Below are 24,316 nucleotides of genomic sequence, written 5' to 3' on the forward strand. Positions count from 1 at the left end.
CCTGTTGCAACACACCTGATTCAAATGAACAGGTTCAATGTCAGGCTTCCGCAGAGCTTGCTGATGATCTGATCATTTGAATCAGGTGTGTTGCAACAGGGAGACTTGGAAAACATGCAGGACAGCGGCCCTCCAGGATCTGAGTTTGACACTCCTGATCTAAAGGGTAAATGTTTGAAAACTATGCACTAACAATGAACATAATTACATCAGCAGCTGTGTACTACAGGATTATTTAATAAAATACATCATACCACAAAATCAGAGTATTTTTTTCCAATCTCACACTGCAAAGATTAATTTACTGCTAATCATCAGAATCAAGACAAGGGCACGGAAAATCCTCCTGGATCCCCCGCACCCTGCCCACCACCTTTTCCAGCTACTCCCCTCAGGCAGACGCTACAGATCCATGCGCACCAAATCCAGTAGACACTTAAACACCTTCTTCCCTCTAGCCATTAACTCCTTAAACAGTCACTGACGTAGTCACTCTTCTTGTACTACAAATACTGCTACTGGTTACTCTAAAATGGTTCAATGATTTGTTGTTTACGATGATACTAATGCAGCGTGTTATACCGGAGACAAATTCCTTGTGTGTTCTACATACTTGGCCAATAAAGATGATTCTGATTCTGATTCTGATTAATATATCAATTACTGTGAAATACTATGGCCATCAGAAACACGTATGTGTACACAATGCTTCAGTCCTCGCTGTATATCATGGGCCACAAGTAAACTTGATACTGTTAACATGATTATACGTGTGTGTACTATTTATGTAAATAAACATATCAATGGCTACTCACCCCCTTTATTAATACAAAAGCATGTAATAGGAATTGAATGATTAAAATCATGTAATGAATCTTTTAAAAAAAGACCTTATTACTATACGTTGTCATATCGTATTGACATGGCTTGACGTCCTCTTTGCAACCCCAAAATGACGCACTGTGTAATCTACTATCAATTTGACCAAAGAATCTACCATATGTCGTCATTAGGCCTTACCGACAGTTATTACTACACCTTGTGACGAATGTTTCATTCATAAAGTTACCATGTCTACAACTAGTAAATTATAGAACATCTAAGACTGTTTCATAATATTTTTAATAGCGATTAGCATTTAGATCTAATGACCAACTTCAAAACTTGCCTCAGAATTGTGCCTCCCGTCGAATCTCTCTTTTGTGTTTTGTGCGTACATCACACGTGAGCTTAGTGATTCGCCTTTCTTCGGATGATTCATATGAAAAATCCGACTGGCATTCCCATTTCTTAAACGTCATAAGTAAAACACCTTTCGGTGTTTTTTTCCGCTGCCATCTCAATCCGTCATCGGCGTGCTGAGACACCCGCGCGCTTTCTCAGCTCGCGGACTACAATAGCAACCCGCATGAGCACATAACGTTTCCTGCCCCCGACCCCCACTGAACAAAATAAAAGTAAAATTGAAGAAAAACACTTACACCACACCACAAACACACATAGAGGCACGGTGAAATCGCATTGATCACACAGGAGAGATTTGATTGTGTACAGTCAACTAGTGTGCGGTGATTTTTAGGGGAAACCATTTTTTGGTACTCTAAAAATGATCCCATGGAAACGACACGCTCCTGAGCTACCGTGAAATCCTTTTTCCCGTATTTTCACGACTATAGGTGCACACTTAAAAGTTTTCAATTTTCTCCAAAATGGACGGGGCGCCAAATAATGCGGGCTCCTAATCTATGCATCGACTTCCATGTCAGTGGATATAATGCTGGTACGTGGATTGGACAAAACAACTTCGGGCCGCCGAAAACGGCACCTATGAAGAGACACGCCTACGAAGTACAGGTCAACTTCAAGCGATAAGTTACGCGGAGGAACATGGCAGTTAAGCAGCCATGAGAGAATTTAAGATAAATGAATCCATGGTTTGGAAGTGGAGGAAGTAGGATGTCCAAAACGCTTGCAGAAAAAAATGAAAATTGAACATTTTCAAGGAGGCCCGTCTTGTTCAAGTCAAGTAAATGTTTGTCAAATATGTTCGATGTGCAACATACAGCACAGATGAAATTCACCTTCCGCTCCTACTGCCGTAAAAAGATTGCTCACAAACACATCCAGCCCAACCACATCACCATCACGGACAAGATGCAGCTCTATTTCGACATCATGAACCACACTGTCGAAAAGAAGCAGACCAGCAAGTCGGCTTTTACTGTTGTGCTTGGTTGCTAAGGTAAAGGACAGCAACGGCCACCGACGGTGATTTTTAAGAGAAAGAAGCTTGACAAAGGAAATCCAACTGCTGGACATCAGTGTAAACGAAGCGTTCAAAGTGAAGTTGTGAGAGGCGTGGTCGCGATGGATGACAGATGGCAAACACAGCTTTATAAAGACTGGAAGGCAGCGCCAGGCGAGTTACGCCACAACTTGTGAATGGATTGATGGCTTGCTGGGACTAACGTGCCTGATTTGCACTTTTGCTTTAGCTTTCATAAAAGCCAGCATTGTTTCTGAGGAGCCATAGAACAACAAGACTGACTCTGACAATAACGAGAGGGAACCTGGCGTGTTCGATCCAGAACTGCTGTTCATTTCAGATACAGATGAGGGCTTTAATGGATTGATTTGTGGATGAGGATTGATTAAAAAATAATGTGAGCAGTGTTAAATATTTCAATAAAGTACCACTGAATTTAGTTTTGCTCCTGCTGCCTTTTTTAAAACATATGCTAGGATGCATGCATGCCTCCGCGCATGGTACCGTATTGTTTAAGATAGAGCAAACCCATTTCATATTGTGGGCCACGTACTGCCTCGGTAGATGTCAAGTAGGCCGGACCATGAAAATTATACCATACTCTGCGATAAATAAGCAAAATAATGTCTTTCTTTTATTTTGGTCTAAAGAAGCACAAGAACATTTGCAAAATGTTGACATTTAATGAACATATTTTTTACAAAACATTTCATGAAGTACCTTAGATTTCCTTAGATATATGTGCAATTTACTTTTATGATTCACATATATGCATTGTAACTGATCCGACTGATTGCACAAAGGCACAAAACTTTAACAAGTAATTGGTATTAAAAAATATAGTAATGCACTTCAAGATTAAACGAGATTTATCAAGTAAGACATTTTTAAACCATTCACACATGTGCATATAAAATCTCAATTTAATCCCTGCCTACACTTTACAAACTAAGGAGAGTGCTATTAACTCATTTACACCCTTTGACGTATAAATACGTCAATTAGCGCATAGCCGTTCCCTCCCCATGACGTATTAATACGTCAATCACATGTTTTCATGGGGGAGGGTGCAAGAGAGTCCGATGCAACTTCTCACCACAGGACTAGGCTTGACGGCAATGTTAAATAGCAAAAAAATGGCCATCGGGTGGCAGTGGTGCAAAAATCAACCAGGATCACGCCGCAGAAGGAGTAGAAAAGGCGTACAGTGAAGGAGGGGCGTATGTGGATAGTGGATTGGAACATTAGCAACTAGCAACGATGGAGAAAAGGAAATAACTAACCAAAAATGATTTTTTTCCGGTATAAAAGCAAACAAAACAACAAAGGAGATGGTGTTTGTGTGGAAGAGAAAATGACGCTTCGGTCACTAATCGAAAGCGGCACCCATCAAACGAACGTCGGCCTGCACAAACATGGCGTGCTACACGCAGCCCGCATAGCTCACGCCGAGTTTCGAGTAAATCTGATGAAGATGAACTTGCTCCACGTCAGCGATCATCGCTTGGCAGAGCATTTTGTGCCTCCCGATGCCCCACGTCGCCCACAAATCGTCTCCCCGGCGACTTCCAGCGATGACGGCAAAGAGGCTACATTGCTTCGCATGGCCGACGCCGGGCACACGTCAGCGATTCGTTGGAATCGTCTCGTAAAGACGACGGCGAAAACGATGAATTGGAGAGCGATTTGGATCCCGATGTCGGACGAATATGTGCCTTCGGACGTAACGGAAAGCAGCTGAGAGTCCTCGCCAGAGCCGCTGGAACGAGGAGGTAACTGCTGACTAGCTTGCAAGTTCCCATTCAAAACTTCATCACTTCTTATGCCTCCTCAGTCACTTTTATGCACCGCTACATTCCCCGCTATACTATGAAGTTGCCAGTAACACTCATCATTTATGTACGGTTGATGCGTCTCGTAGATGTGGATGAAAATATGCGCTGACTTGCATGTCACCATAGGTTTTCAAAAAACAAACAAAAAAAAAAAAAAACAGGACTCATTTGGTCCGCTCAGCTCTGCTAAAACCACTAGTGTTAAATTCATATTCCATTTCATTTCAAATTGGATGCTGAGCAACGTGGAATGAATGGTGTAAATAGCAGTGTGCGAGCATGTATGTGTGTGTGTGTGAGAGATGTTGAAATGTAAGTGGAAAGCAACAATAAAAAAAAAATAGAAAAATAAAAGTGTGGTAATTGTACATACTTCTATACATTACAGATTGTCCAACCAGAAGCCAAAAGATGACGACTCCTCGCTTTGGTGGTGGAAAGAAAGGTAAATAAAATGATTGTACCTCACTCTGCAGCAAGATATATTTGCAAGTTTTTATGTTTCTATAATTTATAGGTCGTGCATCTGGACGTGGTGGGATGAATCGATGGTGACAAACTGGATGGAAGCCAAAAACCATCTTCTCCACAGCTGCACTTTTGTTCATAGTTCAATAGTTTTGTTGTGTGCAAATAAATTATTTTGCTACAAAAACATTATTTGTAATGTTCTTTTGTAGGAGGAACACATTATTGAGGTATTTGAGCTGCCACAAAAGCAAAAAATAGTGTAAAACTTGAAATGATGCTTGAAATGCATGCTTTTACAAAAAGCTCATTTTCTCTGGATTTCTGCAGAAAATCGGCTTTTCCCATAAAACGATAGAAACAAACTTTTTTTTCTGCTGAAAGAAGAGAGTCTCACCTTTCCTTTGACAGGTTGCATGTATATATAGCCATAGAACCGAAAATTCTGTGGGCCTTGCAAATCAGTCAAAATTCAGTAAAATGTGAGGGATTGAGGGGGTTGCTCCAGTGAAAAGGGGTGGTATTCAATGATAGCATCTGCTGTGTTGGGTCTGTCTCAGTGACTCACTGAGACTGCTGTCTTCTACTCTGATCAAAACAGTGTGTCTCTTAGCGGATACTCCATGAATTGCACCTCATTAAAAATATTCATTCTGTGTCTTTTATGATTTTTTCACTTTTAAATTATCCTGCGGGCCTGATCGAACCTCCTTGGGGGCCGGTTCCGGTCCGCGGGCCATATGTTTGACACCTCTGAGCTAGAGTAGATGCAAGTACACTTTCCGCCAACAGAGAGTGCAATTTTTTCTCTTGCATGCTCTCTGACTCAGAGTGCAAGACCAACAGAAAGGAAATCAAAACAATGGTAACGTAAGCCCAAGCATCCACAATCCAGTCACAAAGTGTGGCGTAACTCGCCCAGCACTGCCTCGCAGTCTTAGTAAAGCTGTGTTCGCCATCGCTCCCACACCACTCACAACTTCACTTCCCCTTCCAAATCTCCCCAACCCCTTTGACATGTTGGAGCCCTTCCATCTTTTTGATGCCCGGCACCTCCCATCTGAGACGCTGGCATCATTTCATCTCTTTCTCCTGCCCGCCCTGCCGTCTTTCCAGGCTTGGCAATCCTACACTGCCTTGTGCTCCCTCTTTGGACTCAGCCAGATAAGCAGGTAATAAATCATGGTACTGAAGGGTACCGGTACACACGTAGACATGCTCACACATTTCCAAACATGCACACACCGTGGCTGATCTTTATCAACGCTTCCCAAGAATTGGAGTGAGCTCACACCAGGTCTCAATCTGAAAGTGACCGAAGCCTCAGTGCAACCGGATCACCATGACAATCTTCAAGTTAACCCCACATATGACAAGAGACAAATGAAACTACAGCGTGTCCGATCATCCTTCTGTGTCCGCACCCACAGCCTACAATTTGTGCTTCTATTATTGGAAGAAGAAGAGAGAATGATTTAACCAAACCCACAATGAGTAAGGAAGGCCTTTATAAATGCAAATTGCCCCTTTGGCTGCCTTTATCTACCGAGACAATACTGAAAAATAGCTGGCTGGACCGTTAATAGTGATATCACTTCTGCTTAATTTTATTCTTTTCTGCTGCCTTTATTTACAATGCACAAATAGGAAGTGCATATAAAATTCAATTCGAGCAGCACAATAAAACTAAATGAGTGGAATTGTGGCATATTTCAGACGACATAGTCATTAAAGTGTCGCTGGTAGAATTGAGTTAAGAATGAAGAGGAAATGATGAAGATAGGGATGATGATTGTTGAACAGAACTGTCGAAAAGTGATTGTGTTGGGAAAAAATAGAGCGAGCGGTTATTCACTATTTAGAACACAAAGCCTCAGCGGACACAAAATGTTCCATCATTTTAAAACTGCAGAGAAAGGTATCAGTCCTTCATCAGCATTCCCTGCGGAGGGAACGTCATGAGGAACAAAAAACAATTAAAGTAGCTTTTCACAGTACCGCAATGTCCCAGAGCTCTCATTCACTCGAGGAAGGCCACATGGGATTTGTGACCCTGATAACACAAAACTATAACCACACAGCACTGGTACACCATGAATAAATTGAGAATTAAGAATTAAAACATGACTTATCAATGCCTGGATATATCTGAGCATTTTATATTGTTGGGGGGGGGGGGGTGAGACACTTCGGTGTCAAAAAAACTGATGTTTTTCTGTATTTTCAGAGATTGAAATGGGCATAAATAGAGAGATCCACATACATTTTGATGACAACGGATCGCCGTTGTTGGACATAATAAATGACGTAAGGTAAGCATTTTAGAATTAAGTGATTGTCTCCACTTCCTTTGCAGACATCACGCCAAGACATGAGTTGACTGGATCGAGGGATCGGTATGGTAAACCGAATCATTATTGCTTCTGGCGGGAAGTAGCCTGATCCACAATTTACTGATTTCACCCTATTTTAGGGTGTTTACACTTTGAAGTGAAATTGTGGGCCACGCCTGACAACAGTGGCATCTTTCTAAAATTTCTGAAATATGAAGTGAAATTAAGACAAATGGAAAATTGTTGCAATTGTTTTTCATTTTACTCTTTCAAGATACAATGCAGTCAAGAATGAAACAACTGCAAATACAGCAAGAGCCTTACAGCACCACAAACCCTTGCTAACATAAAATGTAGATTTACAGAGGGCTACACAGATGCAGTAACATTGTATCTCACCTTTCGTGCAGTGTGCATGTCGGTCCCTATAAAACTGTTAAAGTGTTTGTGGACAATCAGCCCTGGAAAACAAAATCCCTCAAATTAATGCTGAATGAAAGGAAAGCAGCATTTAATTCAAGAAACAAGAAGGCAAAATAACTCAAAATAGACTGACTAAAGATATTAAAACAGCCAGAAGATCTTAAAAAGACAGACTGGAGAGGCTTTTAACGACAGTATGGGCAGGGCTGCTTGGCAAGGGTTTAACACCGTGGCTGGGTTCCCCCCCTGTCACCTCATCATGGCTCCGAAGTATGTGTCCAACTGGCAGAAGATATGAAAAACTATGACTGCAAGTTTGATCATTACTCTCAGGAGAGGGAGGAGCTCTCTCCACAGCTTGTCTTAATTCTTCTGAATGCAGGGGAACTACAGTTGCTGCCTATGAACGTGGAGCGCCGAGGGAAGCAGATTAAACCCAACAAGGGTCCTGTACCCGACCAGATCTGTTGAAGGTCAACTGTAATCGGCTAGCTGGTGTTCCTGCTCACCATTCAACCATTACCCGTCTGAGAACTCCATCCCCTCCACCGGAAAGTCCGCCATCATCCGTCCAGTGGCAAAGAAGACTAATCCCAGCCCCAACAACGATTCTCGGCCTGCACCATTTGTCTTGGAGACTCTGAAAGGCTCGTCATGGCCAAGTTAGCGGCTGACGACGGGGTGCGATCTGACTCACTGCAGTTCGTAAAGCAGCTGCACGAAGGGGTGGATTATACTGTGCTCGCCCTGTTGCATCATGCCTTCACCCACCTGGAAAAGCCCAATTTGCACGTCATCTTGGGATTGTGGACTTTTCCAGTGCATTTAACACCGTTCAACCACACCTCTTGGGATGCATACTGCTCCAGATGAATGCCATTGCCCACCTTATCCTCTGGGTCCTCTCCTCCCTAACCAAGTCCTTGGTAAACGCAAAACAATGTGAACATTATTCACTTATGCTGTCAGTTTCTTAAAAGTCAACTCATTTGTACTTTTGTTCCTCCCAAGAGTGCTCATGATGTCCGGGTGTGAGGTCTGGAACTGAGCGAAGCTGCCCACAATATTCCAGAACACGGCGAATCAAAAGGCGGCTGACAACGGAACAGTTGGATAAACTCCCCAGGGGCACATAGAGGTTTGCCATACATGAATGCAGCAGACAAAGCTAGGAGATCATGCTTAAAGGCAGAGCGGAAGCTTAGCATAACCGATGGTAAGCAGTCAGCCCACTTGCTACCCATGATGCTATCCCTCAGACCAACTTTCATGTTCTGATGAAACTGCTCCAAAAGTCCATTGCCCTTTGGGTTGTACACTGTAGTGCAGTAGGGGAACACATTAAAAATGTCTTTCTGGCACCACAAACAGTGACAGGGGAGGCTCGGTATGACGTGTGATATTGGTACATCGGCAAACTACGCAGGAGCCCGTCCAAAGCCTTGATGTCCTTTCGTACACCACGTGGGAGACTCCACCAGCTTACTTGAGACTTTAACACCCGTCCATAGAATGACCAAATCAACACATTTCAATGAATATATTTATGGATGCACGGTTGTGGTATGGATTATGTCAGTTCCTTCTCGACACAACCATGTGGTTCTGTCTCTCCTTCCCTCCCACACACTCTCTCTCTCTAATGATAAGTCGGGTACAACGTTTTTTTTCAAAACTTTGTACCCTGCGGCTTTTAATGTGATGTTTTATTTATGCATTTTTACTGACGAGCATCAAGCTGTCAATAGATTGACCCATTCTTGTTACATCTGACCAATGGAATTACGAAACACGTCACAGTGGACCGATGAAAGTGTCAGAGGCCGCCCTCATACTGAATACTCATCAGCTACTTGCCGTTTACAGCTGCAGGAGAAGCTGGAAGGCTGGCTGGTTGAGAGAGAGAGAGAGCGAGAGAGTGTGTATGTGGCTGTGTGAAGAAGGAATTGACAGTCAAATCAAGCAGATTTGAATTTAATAAGAAGTAGGGAACAAGTGCAATAAACAGACATCTCTGCAGTTATTCTAAGATCATCTGCGTCATGTGACAACAAAAGTCTGAGAAGATTCTGGGACACTGTGTAACTGTAGCTGCTTTGGCAGTGTTTTCGGGAGAGCGTCTATCGGTGGGATATAAGATTGATAATATCACATTTAATAATGTGGAGACCCGCAATGTACTGTATGTACAAATTACGTTTTTATGGCTGAATCCAGCTGTTGCGGCTTTTAATCAGGTGTTGTTTGTAGTCTTCTGACTTTCAGTTTTTTGTAAACCCACCACTGGGTGTGTTAAGCGAGTAGCAATGCAAGATGACCACCGGCACATTTCCATTGAACATCAACACGTCCTACGTACATGTCTGTAATACATCTCAATTCGGCAGCCATGAGCCTTTTTCCTCAGCCATTGGTGGCTCCTTCCCACTCGGTGTTGAAGAAAAACACTTTCAAAAGCGGAGGAGAAACTAAATCCCTCAGGAGCGGCGAGCACACTATGAACGAAAATCAACTGTGAGAGAATGCTGTTCATCCGCACCAGAACCAGCATGCATAGGTAAGGCTTGTGCAAACACAGGGAACAATGCTGGATCTGCAACTGCGGTGTTGTCACATAACACAATTACTTACCAGCTATTTTTGCTTGTTTTTAATCTTTTGAGCAATGTGACCGACCTATATCTATTTTTTAAAAATATACCATTAATAATGGGTTACGGGTGTATCAAGTTAGCGTTAACAAACTGCAGACAATCCATATAATTGCTCTGTAATTGTGGCTGGCCAGCAAGCACTGTGGGTGTGCCAACCCAGAGTGCTCATTAAACCCCGGCCTCTTTGGCTGGTTCTTTATTCTAAATGTGATTTTACCCTAAGCTCCATGGCGGTGCCAGCGGTCAGCCGGCTGTGACAGAGAACCAGGGTTTTGTATTGCTTAGCCAGGCCAGATGGCTTACTTTAAAGATGTTGACTTGTGCTAACACAACAACTATTCGTGTTGTTTCTGTGAGCAAAGTATTTCGGACCAAAACTGAAGTTGCAATTTTGGGCCATTTTCAGATTATCATTTTCAGTGGCTGAACTTTCGATGCATCTCGCCTTGACAGTATCTGGAGGAGCCTCCAAAAGCATTATTACTCTGGTCACCGTTGAGGCATCCGGCGTGGCTACAATGTGGACATTTTTCAGTCACATCCAATGCGATTCCACCCAGTCTTTGACGTGTCAGTCTCTCCAAAGCTTTGATGTGTGGGAAACCACACGGGCATAATTTGGGTTATCAAAAGTTGTGCGATTTAACACTGACCACATTTGTCACTTTGTTAGTGTTGCAAGCATTGCCAGGTAATTGTTACCTTTACTGTTTGACAAAAAGCTCACAACATGGTCATCAATTTGGAGATGTTGTCATTGATTAGAAAGTTGAAGATGATTACATCAACTTGACTTTTTATACACTCAAAAAAAAAAGTTGATTGTACTCATACAGACTGCTTCTAAAACAAGACCTGAAAGTCTATTCTTTCAACTTGGGAAGCATAATTCTTGCCCTCTTCGACCCCAAGTCCCCTACTTTCCTCAAGGCACAGCCTCTTGTGGAACATCTCAAATTATTGTGATCACCACAGTGCATGATTTAATTTTTTTACTCTAGAGCAGCTTCTGGTGGGGAGAACGCTTCACTTAATTGGTGCTAATGTGGAGATAATTACCAAGGATAGTACCCTAAAAGAAAATATGAAGAAGCTTAATTTCAATGAAAATCTTTTTTTTTTTTTTTGAGCATGAGGAAAAGGGTGACGAACAAACTGACCAAACGCTGACAGCCAAGCACTTAATGAAGTATTTTTATGGGTGTGGGAATGATTTAAACTCGGATTTACTGTTGGTGACTACAGTAAAACATAGTCAAGAAAGCATGATCTTTTAGTTTTTGACCCTTTTGATGGGCAATTAAATCTTTTATTATCAGTGGATAAAGACAAAGACGTTTATGTCATTTTAGGGCAAGGACGGCAAAAACAGGGTTCCCAACACCTTGAAAATATTTTCCAGTACTTTTCAAGGACTTTTTCAATTGTTACAGTACGAGTCAAGTTATCACAACATACACGAATAAATCCCACCCCCAAGCTTTGGAGAAAATTTATTTTCTCCAATTCTACCTTATATTTTTTCCCATTTAAACAGCTTGCTTCAATGTTTATTACCGTATTTTCCGCACTATAGGGCGCACCAAAAAAGTCTTCAATTTTCTTAAAAACTCACCGAGCGCCTTAAAATCCAGTGCGTTTTTTATCTGGTCATTATGGTAATACGTTGACTCCAAGATGGCTCCTTCCTGGAGACATGCTTCCAATGTTATAACTTGCTGTTGGTTCAGTGAACTGTGTCGCTGCTTTATTAAATAAGTTTGTGTTGCAGCTCCGAAAAAAGGAGAGCTGTGGTGTTAATTTTTTAAAACAGTCTCAACAAATACAGTTTTGTCTGTCTCCGTGCCTTCTTCCGTTCGACTCGAGAGGCGTTCAAGACCGCCTCCGAAAAAACGTAAACTAACGATTACTTCCATGAAACTACGAAAATGGAAAATAATACATCAATATTGAAAAGCAAGCGAGGATATCACAAAATAAATTCGATAGCCCCCCCTACAGAATGTATACAGTGATTTCATCATTTGTGAATACAGAACAAAGGAATAAATAACTACGACTGACACTTGTGTGATTTTGACTTCAAGATGGCGCCGCGAGAGTGGCTGCCTTTCCAGCTGCTCCTATTTATTTTGTTCTTCAACTTCTTCCTCTCATAACTTTGCTGCTGTGAAGTGGGAACTTCTCCATTGTGAGACGATTAAAGGTTTTCTTATCTTATCTGATCGTACTGTTGGAGCTACAATGCGTTTTTCAGAGGCGGTCATGAACGCCTCTCAAGTTGACCGGAAGAAAAGAGGCACGAGACGGACAAAGACGCACCTGTATTTGTTAAAAAAAGGAGAGCTGTGGTCGTGTGTTTTTTTTTCAAACGCAGACTTTATTAATAGTTTTCACAGTCTCAACAAATACAGGTACTGCACGTCTTTGTCCGTCTCCGTGCCTTCTTTCATTCCACTCGAGAGGCGTTCCTGGCCGCCTCCGAAAAACGTAAATTATCACTTCAATGAAACCACGAACAAAATCAAGCGAGGAAATCACCACATAAATTCTGTGGGGGGGATATAGAATTTATTTTGTGATTTCCCCGCTTGATTTTCTGTTTTGATGCATTATTTTCAATTTTCGTAGTTTCTTTTAAGTTAAGTAATAGTTAATTTACATTTTTCAGAGGCAGTCATGGATGCCTCTCAAGTTGAACGGACGCCTCTCGAGTTGAGTGGAAGGAGCATAGCACCATCTAGGATATTTAGCCCCTTGTGAGTATGAACCCACAAGGTTTGTGTGCCTTTTTGTCTCCATAATTTTTCTTTGATTTGTTTTGGAATGGCATTTATATTTATGTTTCATGTCCGTGTTTGTGACCAGTTCTCATGGCTTCATTACAGCTGTAGTGGTTGTGAAAGTGCTCTATAAATAAAACTGTATTGCATTGTATTATATTCCCTTTAGCGTAGTTCCATCTAGTGGATGCATAATGCAACTGCAACCACTATTGTAGCTTCGATTCATTCTATGCTTGTTATAATGCAGTGCGCCATATATATGAAAACAGTTTTAAAATAGGCTTATAATCTGAAGTGCCTTATAGTGCAGAAAATATACAGTACATAATATACATTTCCTCCAAATTGCGATTGCGTTTTGAGTTGTGATTTTTTTAAGTCCTTTCTATTTATATAAATAGAAAGTATCATATAAAATATGTATACATATAATATAAAAAATTATATATCTATATATATATATATATATATATTAGAGCTGTCAAACGATCAAAATATTTAATTGAATTAAAGATACAAATGTCATAATTAACTCAAATTAACTCAAAGTTAATCGTGATTACTCACACATTTTTTTTATCGTTTCTGAATTTCCTTTTATATATTTTTGTCCTATTTTTCCCCGTTTTAATACTCTCATCAACATGGAATCATGAGTCAGTTTTCTATGTGCAAAATGCAAATATTTACTGAAACAACGATTTTCAACTTTACATGAACATTTTTCACTTGGAGCAGTTATTCACACATAATCTCTCACACAATATTACTGTCTATTAACAACAGTGAAAAAAATATTTTGCCACACAACAGGTCCTTTAACAGCTCTTTTTAGGAAATCAAAACAGAGCAATATAAAATGATAAAATGCACATCTAAGGTAAACTAGTACTCAGCCTATAGTGGATTTAAGCCATCGTTGCATATTTCGTTTTTCTCAAGTTTGCTTTGAACAAAGCAGTCAGGCTATGTTGATTATGTTGGTCTTTCTTGCGCGGAAGTCTCTCTATGGTTTTGTGTTGACATCATTTCGGATGACTACACTTGTCTCGAAACAACTGGAGACGTTTTATTTTCAGTGTGTTCGCTACGACTGCCCCGCTGAACTCTCGACGGGCCTCAGTGCACAGTCACTGTCAGACGAACACAGAGAAGCTCCACCCCCTTTATTTATATGGACACGCAACACGGTAACCTTCCACACAAAATAGTTCCAAACAAGTAACAATCGCGTCAGTGGCATACATCGTACTCAACAGGCTACCTGCTCTTTATTCACCAGAGGCTCATCAACCTCGTCTCTTATTTCTCTCCCGAAACAGTGTCTTCTCCCGCTTGGTGTAACTTAGCCTTCTGCGCGACGTACAATCTCTGTACACAGCTTGTTAATGGAGGCTCTCGCTGCTAATCCGTAGTGGAGTAGTTAAAAAGCAATGCGAATGATTTCAGCTTGAGTCGAGCTGTGGACAATGTTGACAGGCTTGCATGCAGTAGCCATACATTTAGCTATGGCTTCAGCAAATTTGTTCTTCGTCGTGTCATCCATTTTCTTCGCTTTGAAATGATCCATAGCTGTCTGTCTTAGACGAGGGGGCGGAGTACTCACATCAGCTGTGTGCTTGGCCATTAGGTGGTATTTCAGACTCGACGTGGTATGATGATAGCTTAATTTACAACTGCAAAACATACAGGTAACTTTGTCTTGTCAGTGGAACAATCTGGCAACTTTTTAAAAGTAAACTTTCCGTTCATAAACTCTTTAAGTATCCGTATTCGGTGTCTCGCGCTGCCGTGGCTGGCAAAACAGACATGGGCGTGGACTTCTGCAGCGCGCTTGTTGTTTTGTTTCTGGTTTATTTAAAGAACAACGTAAAATCCGCTGTGACGTATGCCGCGTTAATCTCGAGAAAAATTTTAATCACGTTAAAATTCATTTAAATTAATGCCGATAAAAACATGCTAAACTGACAGCTTTAACACATATATACAGTATATATATTATTATATACTTTATTTTTCAACAATTAGTCTTTACAACAAAAAGCTATATTCAATCTATTATGCATTATAAAATACTAAGGGAACGGCAAATGAAGCATACGTATATTCTGTCCTGAAAATAAGTGAGGAACAAACTAAATGCAGATTAGAACATTAATGTGAATAAATCAGTAGCTTTACCATTTCCTACACTTCACTTCATGCATAAACATTAAATCTTGCTGTTCTCCAGTCTGTAACATCACATCCGCAACGAGTAGAAAAAGTTAAATAATGCCCCTTCATGATGTAACATGGATGAGCACCAGCATGCATTGCAAATCTTCGGTGTCTCATTCAATAAATGTGGAGAAACATCTTTTCGTTGGTCTTTGGGTTTCATAGGTGAAATATACAGCCAGGTTTACCACTTAATACAGTATTTGAATGCATGATAACTTTGCAAAGATGGCTTCATTTGTCATGACTCAAGTCGCCACAGACTATTTGTCTCCATGTGTGTTCAAACATCAGACCCACAGAAAGGGAAGTCAGCACTTTTCTTGAAGATGGGTGGCACATTATAACACATTATATTCAAATTAAAATTTAAAAAAATACGTCAGATATCAGCAGACATCAGCACACATCAGACAGACACTTTCAGACACGCGCTGTGACATAAGAGGACAACCGAAACAAAGAGTCCCCCCCCCACCCCCCCACACAGGGATTTTTTTTTCAGCTTGTCAGGCAAAAAAGATCAAACATGTTAAAGACAGTTGCTTCTATGTCTTGTGAGATGGAAACCTCATGAGCTTCACCCTGTAGGCTGCATTGGGAATGAGTTCCATAATAATAATAATACATTTTTATTTGTAAGCACGTTTCACAGCACTCAAGGACACTTTACAACCAAGACCATACAATAAAACCACAGATAAAATTATAAATAAAAGAAGAGTGTGGTGTGCTGTCACACGATACTCCTTAGGTTTTTGTATTATGGCTTCCTCATTTATTTTGATGGTCCACTTCCGGGAACTTTGTTTGCTTCCTCTATTTTCAGGCTGGGCCGGTGATGCTCCCGCACCTGCAGCTGATCAGCAATCACCACCTGTGTATAAGACCTCTGCTGATCTGCAAGCGGGTGCCAGATGATTCGTGAATTACGAGTGGTATCTAGGCCTTTTTTAGCGCACATGCTTGCCCTTGTTGACAAGCTCCTTTTCTCGTCTCTCCCAACGACACCACGGTACGGCCTAATTTTCCTCCCCAGTTTGTGACACCCACTGCACCCCTGAGCGAACATATGCAGATTGGCAAGACTCATCTCACACTCGGCGAATGGCAACACCAACTTGTGCCTGTACCGTGGGCAGGCAGGGCATTTTACAACTACAGCCAAAAGATCAGGCTCGTCAGTGATGGAGAGTACTCTGGTGAGCCAAACTTCCTCTCTTCTTTTCGCTCTCCTACCCGTCTGTCTCTCCCTGCCAAATTGACTTTCAATTCAATCACTGTCGCCGTTCAAGCTCTCATTGATTCAGTTCCAGATGACAATTTTATTGACCAGGAATTTGCTACTCTGGCTAAGGTACCCCTTGAGCTCCTGGAGGTAACAAAGGTCATTCAGGCCGTGGATGGCAGATCTATTTTCAGGGTTACTCACCGCACCGCCCCGCTTTCATTGGTCGTCTCGGGTAATCACAATGCGTTGATTTTCCGGACCTCAATAAAATTACTATTAAAAACAAGTACCAATTGCCTCTCATTGACCCATCATTTGAACCACTATGCCATGCCTAGATCTTCACCAAGCTGGACCTCCGCAATGCCTATCACCTCATCCGCATCAGGGAAAGTGATGAATGGAAAACTGCTTTCAACACCCCCCTTGGTCATTTCGAATACCTTGTCATGCCCTTTGGACTCACAAATGCCCCTGCAGTTTCCAACACCGCTGAAAGAAATTATGATGTGGGGAATAGCGAGTTGCTGGCAGTTGTCCTGGCACTTGGAGAGTAGAGACACTGGTTAGAAGGCTCTGAGCTCCCCTTTCTCGTTTGGACTGACCACAAGAACCTGTCTTACCTCCAATCCGCCTGACGCCTCAACCCTCGTCAGGCCCGTTGGTCTTTGTTCCTCAGCAGGTTTATTTCACCCTTTCTTACCGCCCTGGTTCCCGAAACACCAAGCCAGATGCTCTCTCACGAATTCACTCACCCCTCTCGAGTTCCGAGGACCCGAAGCCAATTCTTCCTCCCGCCTGTGTTGTGGGTGCTGCAACTTGGGAGAATGATTCGGTTGTGAAGGAGGCCCTGAAGGCTGACCCGGGTCCTGGTACCGGTCCACCCAACAAGTTGTTTGTTCCCACCGGAGTCCGTTCCCAAGTCCTCCAGTGGGGGCACTCCTCCAAACTGACTTGCCACCCTGGCGTTCACCGGACACTCCAGTTCCTCCGTCATTGTTTTTGGTGGCCGAGCATGGCCCAGGACACCAAGGAATTTGTGGCGGCGTGCGCAGTCTGTGCCCAAGGTAAGGTCTCTCATCTCCCCCCTGCTGGTTTGTTGCAGCCACTTCCCATTCCCAGCCGCCCTTGGTCTCACATTGCTGTGGACTTGGTTATTCTGTTATTCTTGGTTATACTCCCGCACCTGCAGCTGATCAGCAATCACCACCTGTGTATAAGACCTCTGCTGATCTGCAAGCAGGTGCCAGATGATTCATGAATTACGAGTGGTATCTAGGCCTTTTTTAGCGCACATGCTTGCCCTTGTTGGATGTTTGGTGTACAGCTGCTTGCTCTTGCTCGTCTCTTCCTAGTGCCTCCCTGCCCAGCCTGCCGCTGCTCCTTCACCCCCGGCCCAAGTGATCCTACGATTATCCTACTCCCTATTCGCTCTTGGATCCACTGCTACTTCTACCTCTCCTGAACCATAACAAAGAGATAGATTTAAGTTGAACATGCAAGTCTGAATAGGTGGGTTTTGAGCTCTGTTTTGAATGTGGGAAGAGAGTCAATATTACGAGTATTGGGTGGAAGTGAGTTCCAGAGTTTGGGGGCGGAGCGGCTGAAAGCTCTGCACCCCATTGTGCTAAGACGGGCAGAGGGTACAGAGAGGTAGAGGGAAGATGAGGACCTGAGTGAGCGAGAGAGAATGGAAATCTGAAGATCTGACAGATGGGGGGGGGGGGGGGGGCAAGGTTATGGATGGCTTTGAATGTATAGAGAAGTATTTTGAAATTGATTCTGAGTTTGACAGGGAGCCAGTGGAGCTGTCGGAGGATGGGGGTGATGTGATGGAAGGAGGGGGTTCTCGTGATCATCCGGGCTGCTGAATTCTGAACAAGTTGAAGTTTATGGAGGAATTTGTGATGGACGCCGAAAAGAAGTGAATTGCAAGAGTCGATACGGGAGGTGACGAGACTGTGAACAAGGATAGCAGTGGTGTGAGGAGTGAGAGCGGGACGGAGACGGTTGATAATACGGAGACATTGATAAATGCAGACTTCATTGCAGTGCGACCCCTGTCTCTGCTGTTTGTTTGACGACCAATCCCATCGCTGGCAACAGACAGGACAGTAAATCTGGCCATGGAGCGACATCCCTTCACAGACTAATATTCAGTAAACATTCCCATCCCCGGAATTCTATGAAAAGGAATTTCCTTCACCCGGAATAAAAACCTATGCATTAACATTTTGACTACGATATTACCGTATTTTCACGACCATTCGGCGCACCGTATTGTTGGGCGCAGTCTCATTAACGGGTGCTATTTCTGTATTTGACACATAGACAAAACGCACTGTATTATTGGGCGCAGTTTTACAGTGGTAAAACATACGCCAGCTTAAACATACGGCATGCATGCATGCGCGCACGCTAAAAACACGTTAGCTTGAAGCATACAATAGCATGCCAAGACATATGGATACAAGCTAAAAACACGTTTTTAAAAAGGCAACGGAAGCAAAACTGAGTTCCGTTGTATTTTATTTAGCCATCGTACAATGTACTCACGTTTTTCGATCAATCATCACCCAGAAATCCATCAAAGTCCTCATCCTCTGTATCAGAATTGAACAATGGTGCAAGTACCAGTAATCCATCAAAAACGCCGTGTTCCCTCTCGTTGTCAGAATCACTCTCATTGCCATGTGGCTCCACAGAAATAATGCCGGCTTCGCCAAAAACTCGAACAACAGTGCAAGCAGACACGTTCGTCCAAGCAGCCACAATCCATTCGCAAATTGTGGCGTAACTTGCCCGGCGCTGCCCCTCACTCTTTGTAAAGTTGTGTTTGCCATCGATCATCCATTGTTCCCATGCTGCTCGCAACTTTACTTTGAACGCCCGGTCGCAACTTTACTTTGAACGCCCGGTTGATGCGGATGTCCAGCGGTTGGAGTTCTTTAGTCAAGCCTCCGGGAATAACGGCAAACTCAGAGTTCATTTGCTTGACTTGGTTTTTCACCGCTGCTGTGAGATGGGCACGCATGCCAAAAGCATAACCGATGGCTTGAAGTTTGAACTGAGCTTCGTAGGCGTGTCTCTTTGTAGAATTTATTTTCGGGGGTTCTTAGAAACCAAAACCGAAGTTGTTTTGCAATAACGCACATAGCCACACTCTATACAGGTGTTGGTACCTGCTAGGGGCGTCCCTTTAGCGTCCATTTACACGCCCACCCTTCACTCATTGGCGGACTTCTTCGCCGCATGCCTGTCCTCACTCACGTCTGCCTTTTCTCTCTCTCTCCATATATGTATATATACACGCCCACCCTTCACTGATTGGCCGACTTCTTTGCCGCATGCCTGTCCACAGTCACTTCCGCCTTTTCTCTATATAAACAGCGTGTCGGCTGTTAGTCAGGTTTTGGAACTCAGCGCATACACAAGACGCTCCGCATCATAAGGCGTCCTGTCCATTTTGGAGAAAATTTAAGACTTTTAATGGCACCTTATAGTCGTGAAAATACGGTACATGTTATCGGAATTTACGTAAGCGGAAATTCCACTTGCCTTAACCCGGATGGAGACGGAAGGCCGCGGCAGCTTAAATACACGCAATGCCCACCCGATGCGACAGAAAGACACGACGGAAGACATGTTTTCACTTCGCACTTCGTTTTCACTTTCACATCATCAGATTCTAAACGACGACGTGCAAGTGAGTTTTTATTGCCGTGCGTTTTACTGTAATTGTGAATGATTTTAACTTTATTCACTTACGTCCTTGTAGAACGCGGCACTAGCTTAAAAGCAGCACCCACTCGACACGACCGAAGAAACGTGTTCGCTTCGCCGTTTTCATTCATCAGATTCGAAACGAAGACGTGTAAGCGACTTTTTATTGGCGTGTGTTTTACTGTAATTGCGAAGGATTTTAACTTTATTCACTTACGTCGTGTAGATCATCGCATCGAAACGTAGAAGAACTGTAACGACTGGAGCGGAGCGAGGGAAATGCATCCGTTTGAGCGAGGCTGAACACAAAGTTAAAAACATCCAGCAGACACTTGGAGTCGGAAAGACGCAAATTTACGAAACTTTAAAAAACAAGGCATCGACTCAACTCCTGATGACAAGCCACCATCCAGCAAGGAAGCAATGCAAATGGCAACAAAAATCCTTCAGTATGCACAAGAATTACCAGACATCAGTGATCAACGGGACAGTTACTTGCAACTAGCAAGAAAACTGTATGACACGCAGGCAAACATTGTCATAAACCAAAGAATGCATCCAACAAAACAATCCAAAATACAATTTTTTTTCCCAAGGCAGAAAAAAATAAACATTAAAATACTGTATGTATTTTACTGTTGTGATTTTTTTGGGATACACCTGTATTGCAGTTTTTGTTATATAAACAGTTTTTGGACAATATATTTTTGTATTTTATTGATTGTGTTTTTACACATGCATTTTGTCAACATACTTGCAGGTTCATAAAGGACATGTACCATGCTCATTTCCCAAATGAGGAATTTCTGTAATCAGGACAGATTGGACAGCGCAAATACGAGTCCGTACTAGAGAATGTTTACTGTGTAACAAATCCACATATTTCTGACCAAACTGGTTTCCAAAGGCTACACTGCTGCATGAGGAAGCCTCCTGTGACAAGAGACAGAATTTTTGGGACGCTACAGTGTAACAAGCTGCATTTGGCATTGTTTGGGGGATGGGAGGGGGGGCCTCTAACGGTGTGTAAGGTAAATAAAAGTTGTAAAAAAAAATCCATCTGTATGACCTCTTTCTTTGCAAATACAGCTATTAATAAGAACCGGACAGTGTGTGCACAGATTTACAAAAGTTGTCGATGCAATTGAGCAATTTTATACGACTGCTGAATTCTCAGTCAAGTGTGACTCAGAGCCTATCAAATTTAGGATCAAAAGGCTAGCAGAGGGTCAGGAGATGAAATTGATTTATTCTGGTTCATACAAAGCATCTTATTGAAAGTGACAGATATGCCTGTTAGCTTTCATGTGTTCAGGTTAGAAGAGCCTCTTAAGCAACAGTAATGTGCCTGGGATCAGAGCTGACAAGCAGCCCTCCAACCTAACTTGTCATTTCGCCAGACTCTTGAAAGGGAAGTAAGCGTCTTTGTAGTTTAATGCTGACAAGCAATTAATGACAATCTTGCATCAAAATAAAAATGTTAAAAATCAGAACGTCATCCATTTTCAACCCCTTGTCCTGTTCGAGGCTGAAGGGAAGTTGGAACCTATCACCCCAACGTAGGGAAAATGTAACTGAATTGGTCAACACTGGATTGGTCAACACAGGGAACACATATACAGGCAATAACCAACATATCCATCCATCAATTTTCTGAACCACTTTATCCTCACATGGGTCGCGGGGCATGCGGGAGCCTATCCCAGCCGTCTTCGGGCAGTAGGCAGGGGACACACAGAACCGTTTGCCAGCCAATCACAGGGCACACAGAGACGAAAAACCATCCACACTCACAATCACACCTAGGGGCAATCTTGAGTGTTCAATCAGCCTGCCATGCATGTTTTTGGAATGTGGGAGAAAACCTTCGCAGGCCCGGGGAGAACATGCAAACTCCACACAGGGAGGCCGGAGCCGGGATCGAACCCACGACCTCTGCACTGTGGGGTCGACGCGACCACTGGAGCACCGGGCCGCCCATACCTAACATAGTATCTTCTAAAATTGAAGTTCATAACACCACCAGTGACATCAAACAGGCATCACAAAACAACATATCAGTGGATTTCTGAAATGCATCAGAGTTGTTTGATGTGAGTTTATGGAGCCCGCAGATGGGCAACTTAAACGATGGACAGTGACACAATTTTTCATAAGTGCTACTGAGGGTTACATAGGACCATGTAAGTCTAGATGTATAATTAAAATCCCAATTTAAATATGGACAAAGTGTGCATACTGTTCATGCAAAATAGTGCTCTTACTATATTCAATTTTACAAAACACATCCCTCACACAAGATCCTCTCTTCAACAATGAAGGGTTTGAAGCAAACAACAGAATAACCACATACTGTGATTTTTTCAGCTGCAAAGGCCTCCATTGCATAAAATTACCATTCAAGGACAGCACAAAACTGCGAAACAGCAGACCAACATTTTCAAGAGCTCATTCTGTGCATTACTTCACAAAGATAAACTCACTCAAACTGTTAATATTATTGAAGTACTTGCTATGTTGTTCTCCTATATTTTGTTGTTCTACTTCTTCCTTTGATAACTTTGCTGCTTTGAATTGGGAATTTCTCCATTGCGACACTAATAAAGGTTTTCTTATCTCTTTCTTATCTTATGTTTGTCCTGCATGTCATGACAAATCCGCCCAAAAATTAAAAGGCCAACTCACATTGCAGCATTCGTGGGGCAGATAGCAGAAATCCGCGTAAAATTGACACCCACTGAAATGCATTGAAAAAAATGATAGATAAGTTTGTCTAGCTATACTTTTTGTGAAACCCCAAAGAGTATTAAAAAAACAGTGATGAACCTCCAATGCACATTTTCGATGGATAAGTGTTTCTTTCCCACCAAAAAAAATCTGTAAATGATGCTGAGCCATGAGTATTTGGGCGTCCACTGTAGTACATTTACAATTTTCACCCAATCAAAGTGCAGTTACATACAACATATGTATCTGTGTACATTTTTTTTTTTTTTATTCGATCTTAGCGTATCATGTCTGAAGTCACTCTTTTTGCTCAAAAACTGAGGCGCTCATTGTATCTTGTTACACATGTATCAGGCCAGGCCAGGTCAGGTCCGGCCCAAGGTTCGAACGCATGTTACCATCATGTTGATGATCATAGTCAAAATTAATGAACAATCCAGAGCACAAAATATGATGGATTTTGTTTCATAGGTTCAAGATATACAAGTTTATTTTTGTTTGCTGTCTTAAAGTAGAACTTATCTCAAGAACATCAGCATCAGAATTTAAACAGCCACGCAAAACACCATGTGAATTTAGTTGGTTTGGTTTCAACTGGTTTTCTATTAGTCTCGAGAGCAGGGTTCAACATCAGCTCCATTTGTAAAGCACCTTAAGAGATTGTCTGTTGTGAATTGGAGCTTTATAAATCAATGGAATGAAACACGACGATTACTAACATTATTAACTTCTAAAACTCTGAAAGTGAACATGAAGACAATCTTAAGGGTCTTACCTTGCCAAACTGTTCAAAATAATGCTTCACCTCTTCAATGACTGTGTTGGCTGATAATCCTCCCACGAAAATCTTCTTTGTTCTTGTTACCATCTGGAGAAGAGAGATGAGGCAAAGAAAGGAGAGACTACAGGTCAATATGGCTTTTCCAAAAACAAATAATCCTTCATCTGCATCTCAAATTCTGCGTCATCATTGATTTTACTTGTGTGTGTGTGTGTGTGTGTGCACATGTGTCTGGGTGCATGATCAGAATGTAATGCTTAATGTGCAATTTACTTTGAAATCTCCTAATGCTAACATGTGTGATGCATTTCAACTACTTTTTCTATGCATCACTGTGAATTTCAGGTCCTGATGCATCACAAAATGCATTAAAAAAGCAGCACAATATCTTCCTACATATGCCTGCATCTGTGTTTGAAAATCTTGTAATGGAATTTGAGCTTCTCTCAAGCTGAGACAGAAAAACCTAAGTCCATTTGGTGGTTATTATTAGTCAAGGACATAAATCTTAACAGTGAGTAAATACTGAAAAACCCCTTCCACTTGGAAACATAAAAAAATAAGATAAAGCAATAAGCGGGCTAATCGGTGCTTTGCAGTAGCATCAAATACAATACTTAATGATTGAGCACAGCGGAAACTCAGCTCACGAATTTAGTTCATTCCGAGACTCTGCTCGTAAACCCAAAGCAATGTCTCCCATTAAATTGAATAGAATTGGAATTAGTCGATTCCAGCTCCAGAAGTTATGCTGAACTTGTCTTGATCGGTGTCCTTCAAAATAATGTAAATAATCAAACACTTAATTGGCACTGAGAGCTAATTTCCACAAAAAGACAAAGATACCAAAAATGTGTGATACAGGGTTC

At 42.1% G+C, this 24,316-nt stretch overlaps 1 protein-coding gene and 1 long non-coding RNA gene across 2 annotated transcripts in view; one reads left to right on the plus strand and one right to left on the minus strand.

Moving 5' to 3' along the window:
- The window catches only part of LOC147197771 (RNA-binding protein Musashi homolog 2-like), an 81,881-nt gene that overhangs the window by 29,995 nt on the left and 27,570 nt on the right, over positions 1–24,316 (minus strand). The window contains exon 6 of the mRNA XM_086126143.1: positions 23,442–23,534. Within this exon, the coding sequence (XP_085982269.1) occupies positions 23,442–23,534 (93 nt within the window). The remainder of the gene's footprint in view (positions 1–23,441; positions 23,535–24,316) is intronic.
- LOC147197772 (uncharacterized) lies at positions 3,738–4,758 on the plus strand. Its single transcript, XR_015102501.1, has 3 exons — positions 3,738–4,038; positions 4,490–4,546; positions 4,619–4,758. It is a non-coding gene; the product is annotated as an uncharacterized LOC147197772 (long non-coding RNA).

The sequence above is a fragment of the Hippocampus guttulatus genome, chromosome 12 (genome assembly GCF_054856545.1).
Source record: "Hippocampus guttulatus isolate MCC_2025c chromosome 12, RoL_Hgut_1.0, whole genome shotgun sequence".
NCBI classification, from domain to species: Eukaryota; Metazoa; Chordata; class Actinopteri; order Syngnathiformes; family Syngnathidae; genus Hippocampus; species Hippocampus guttulatus.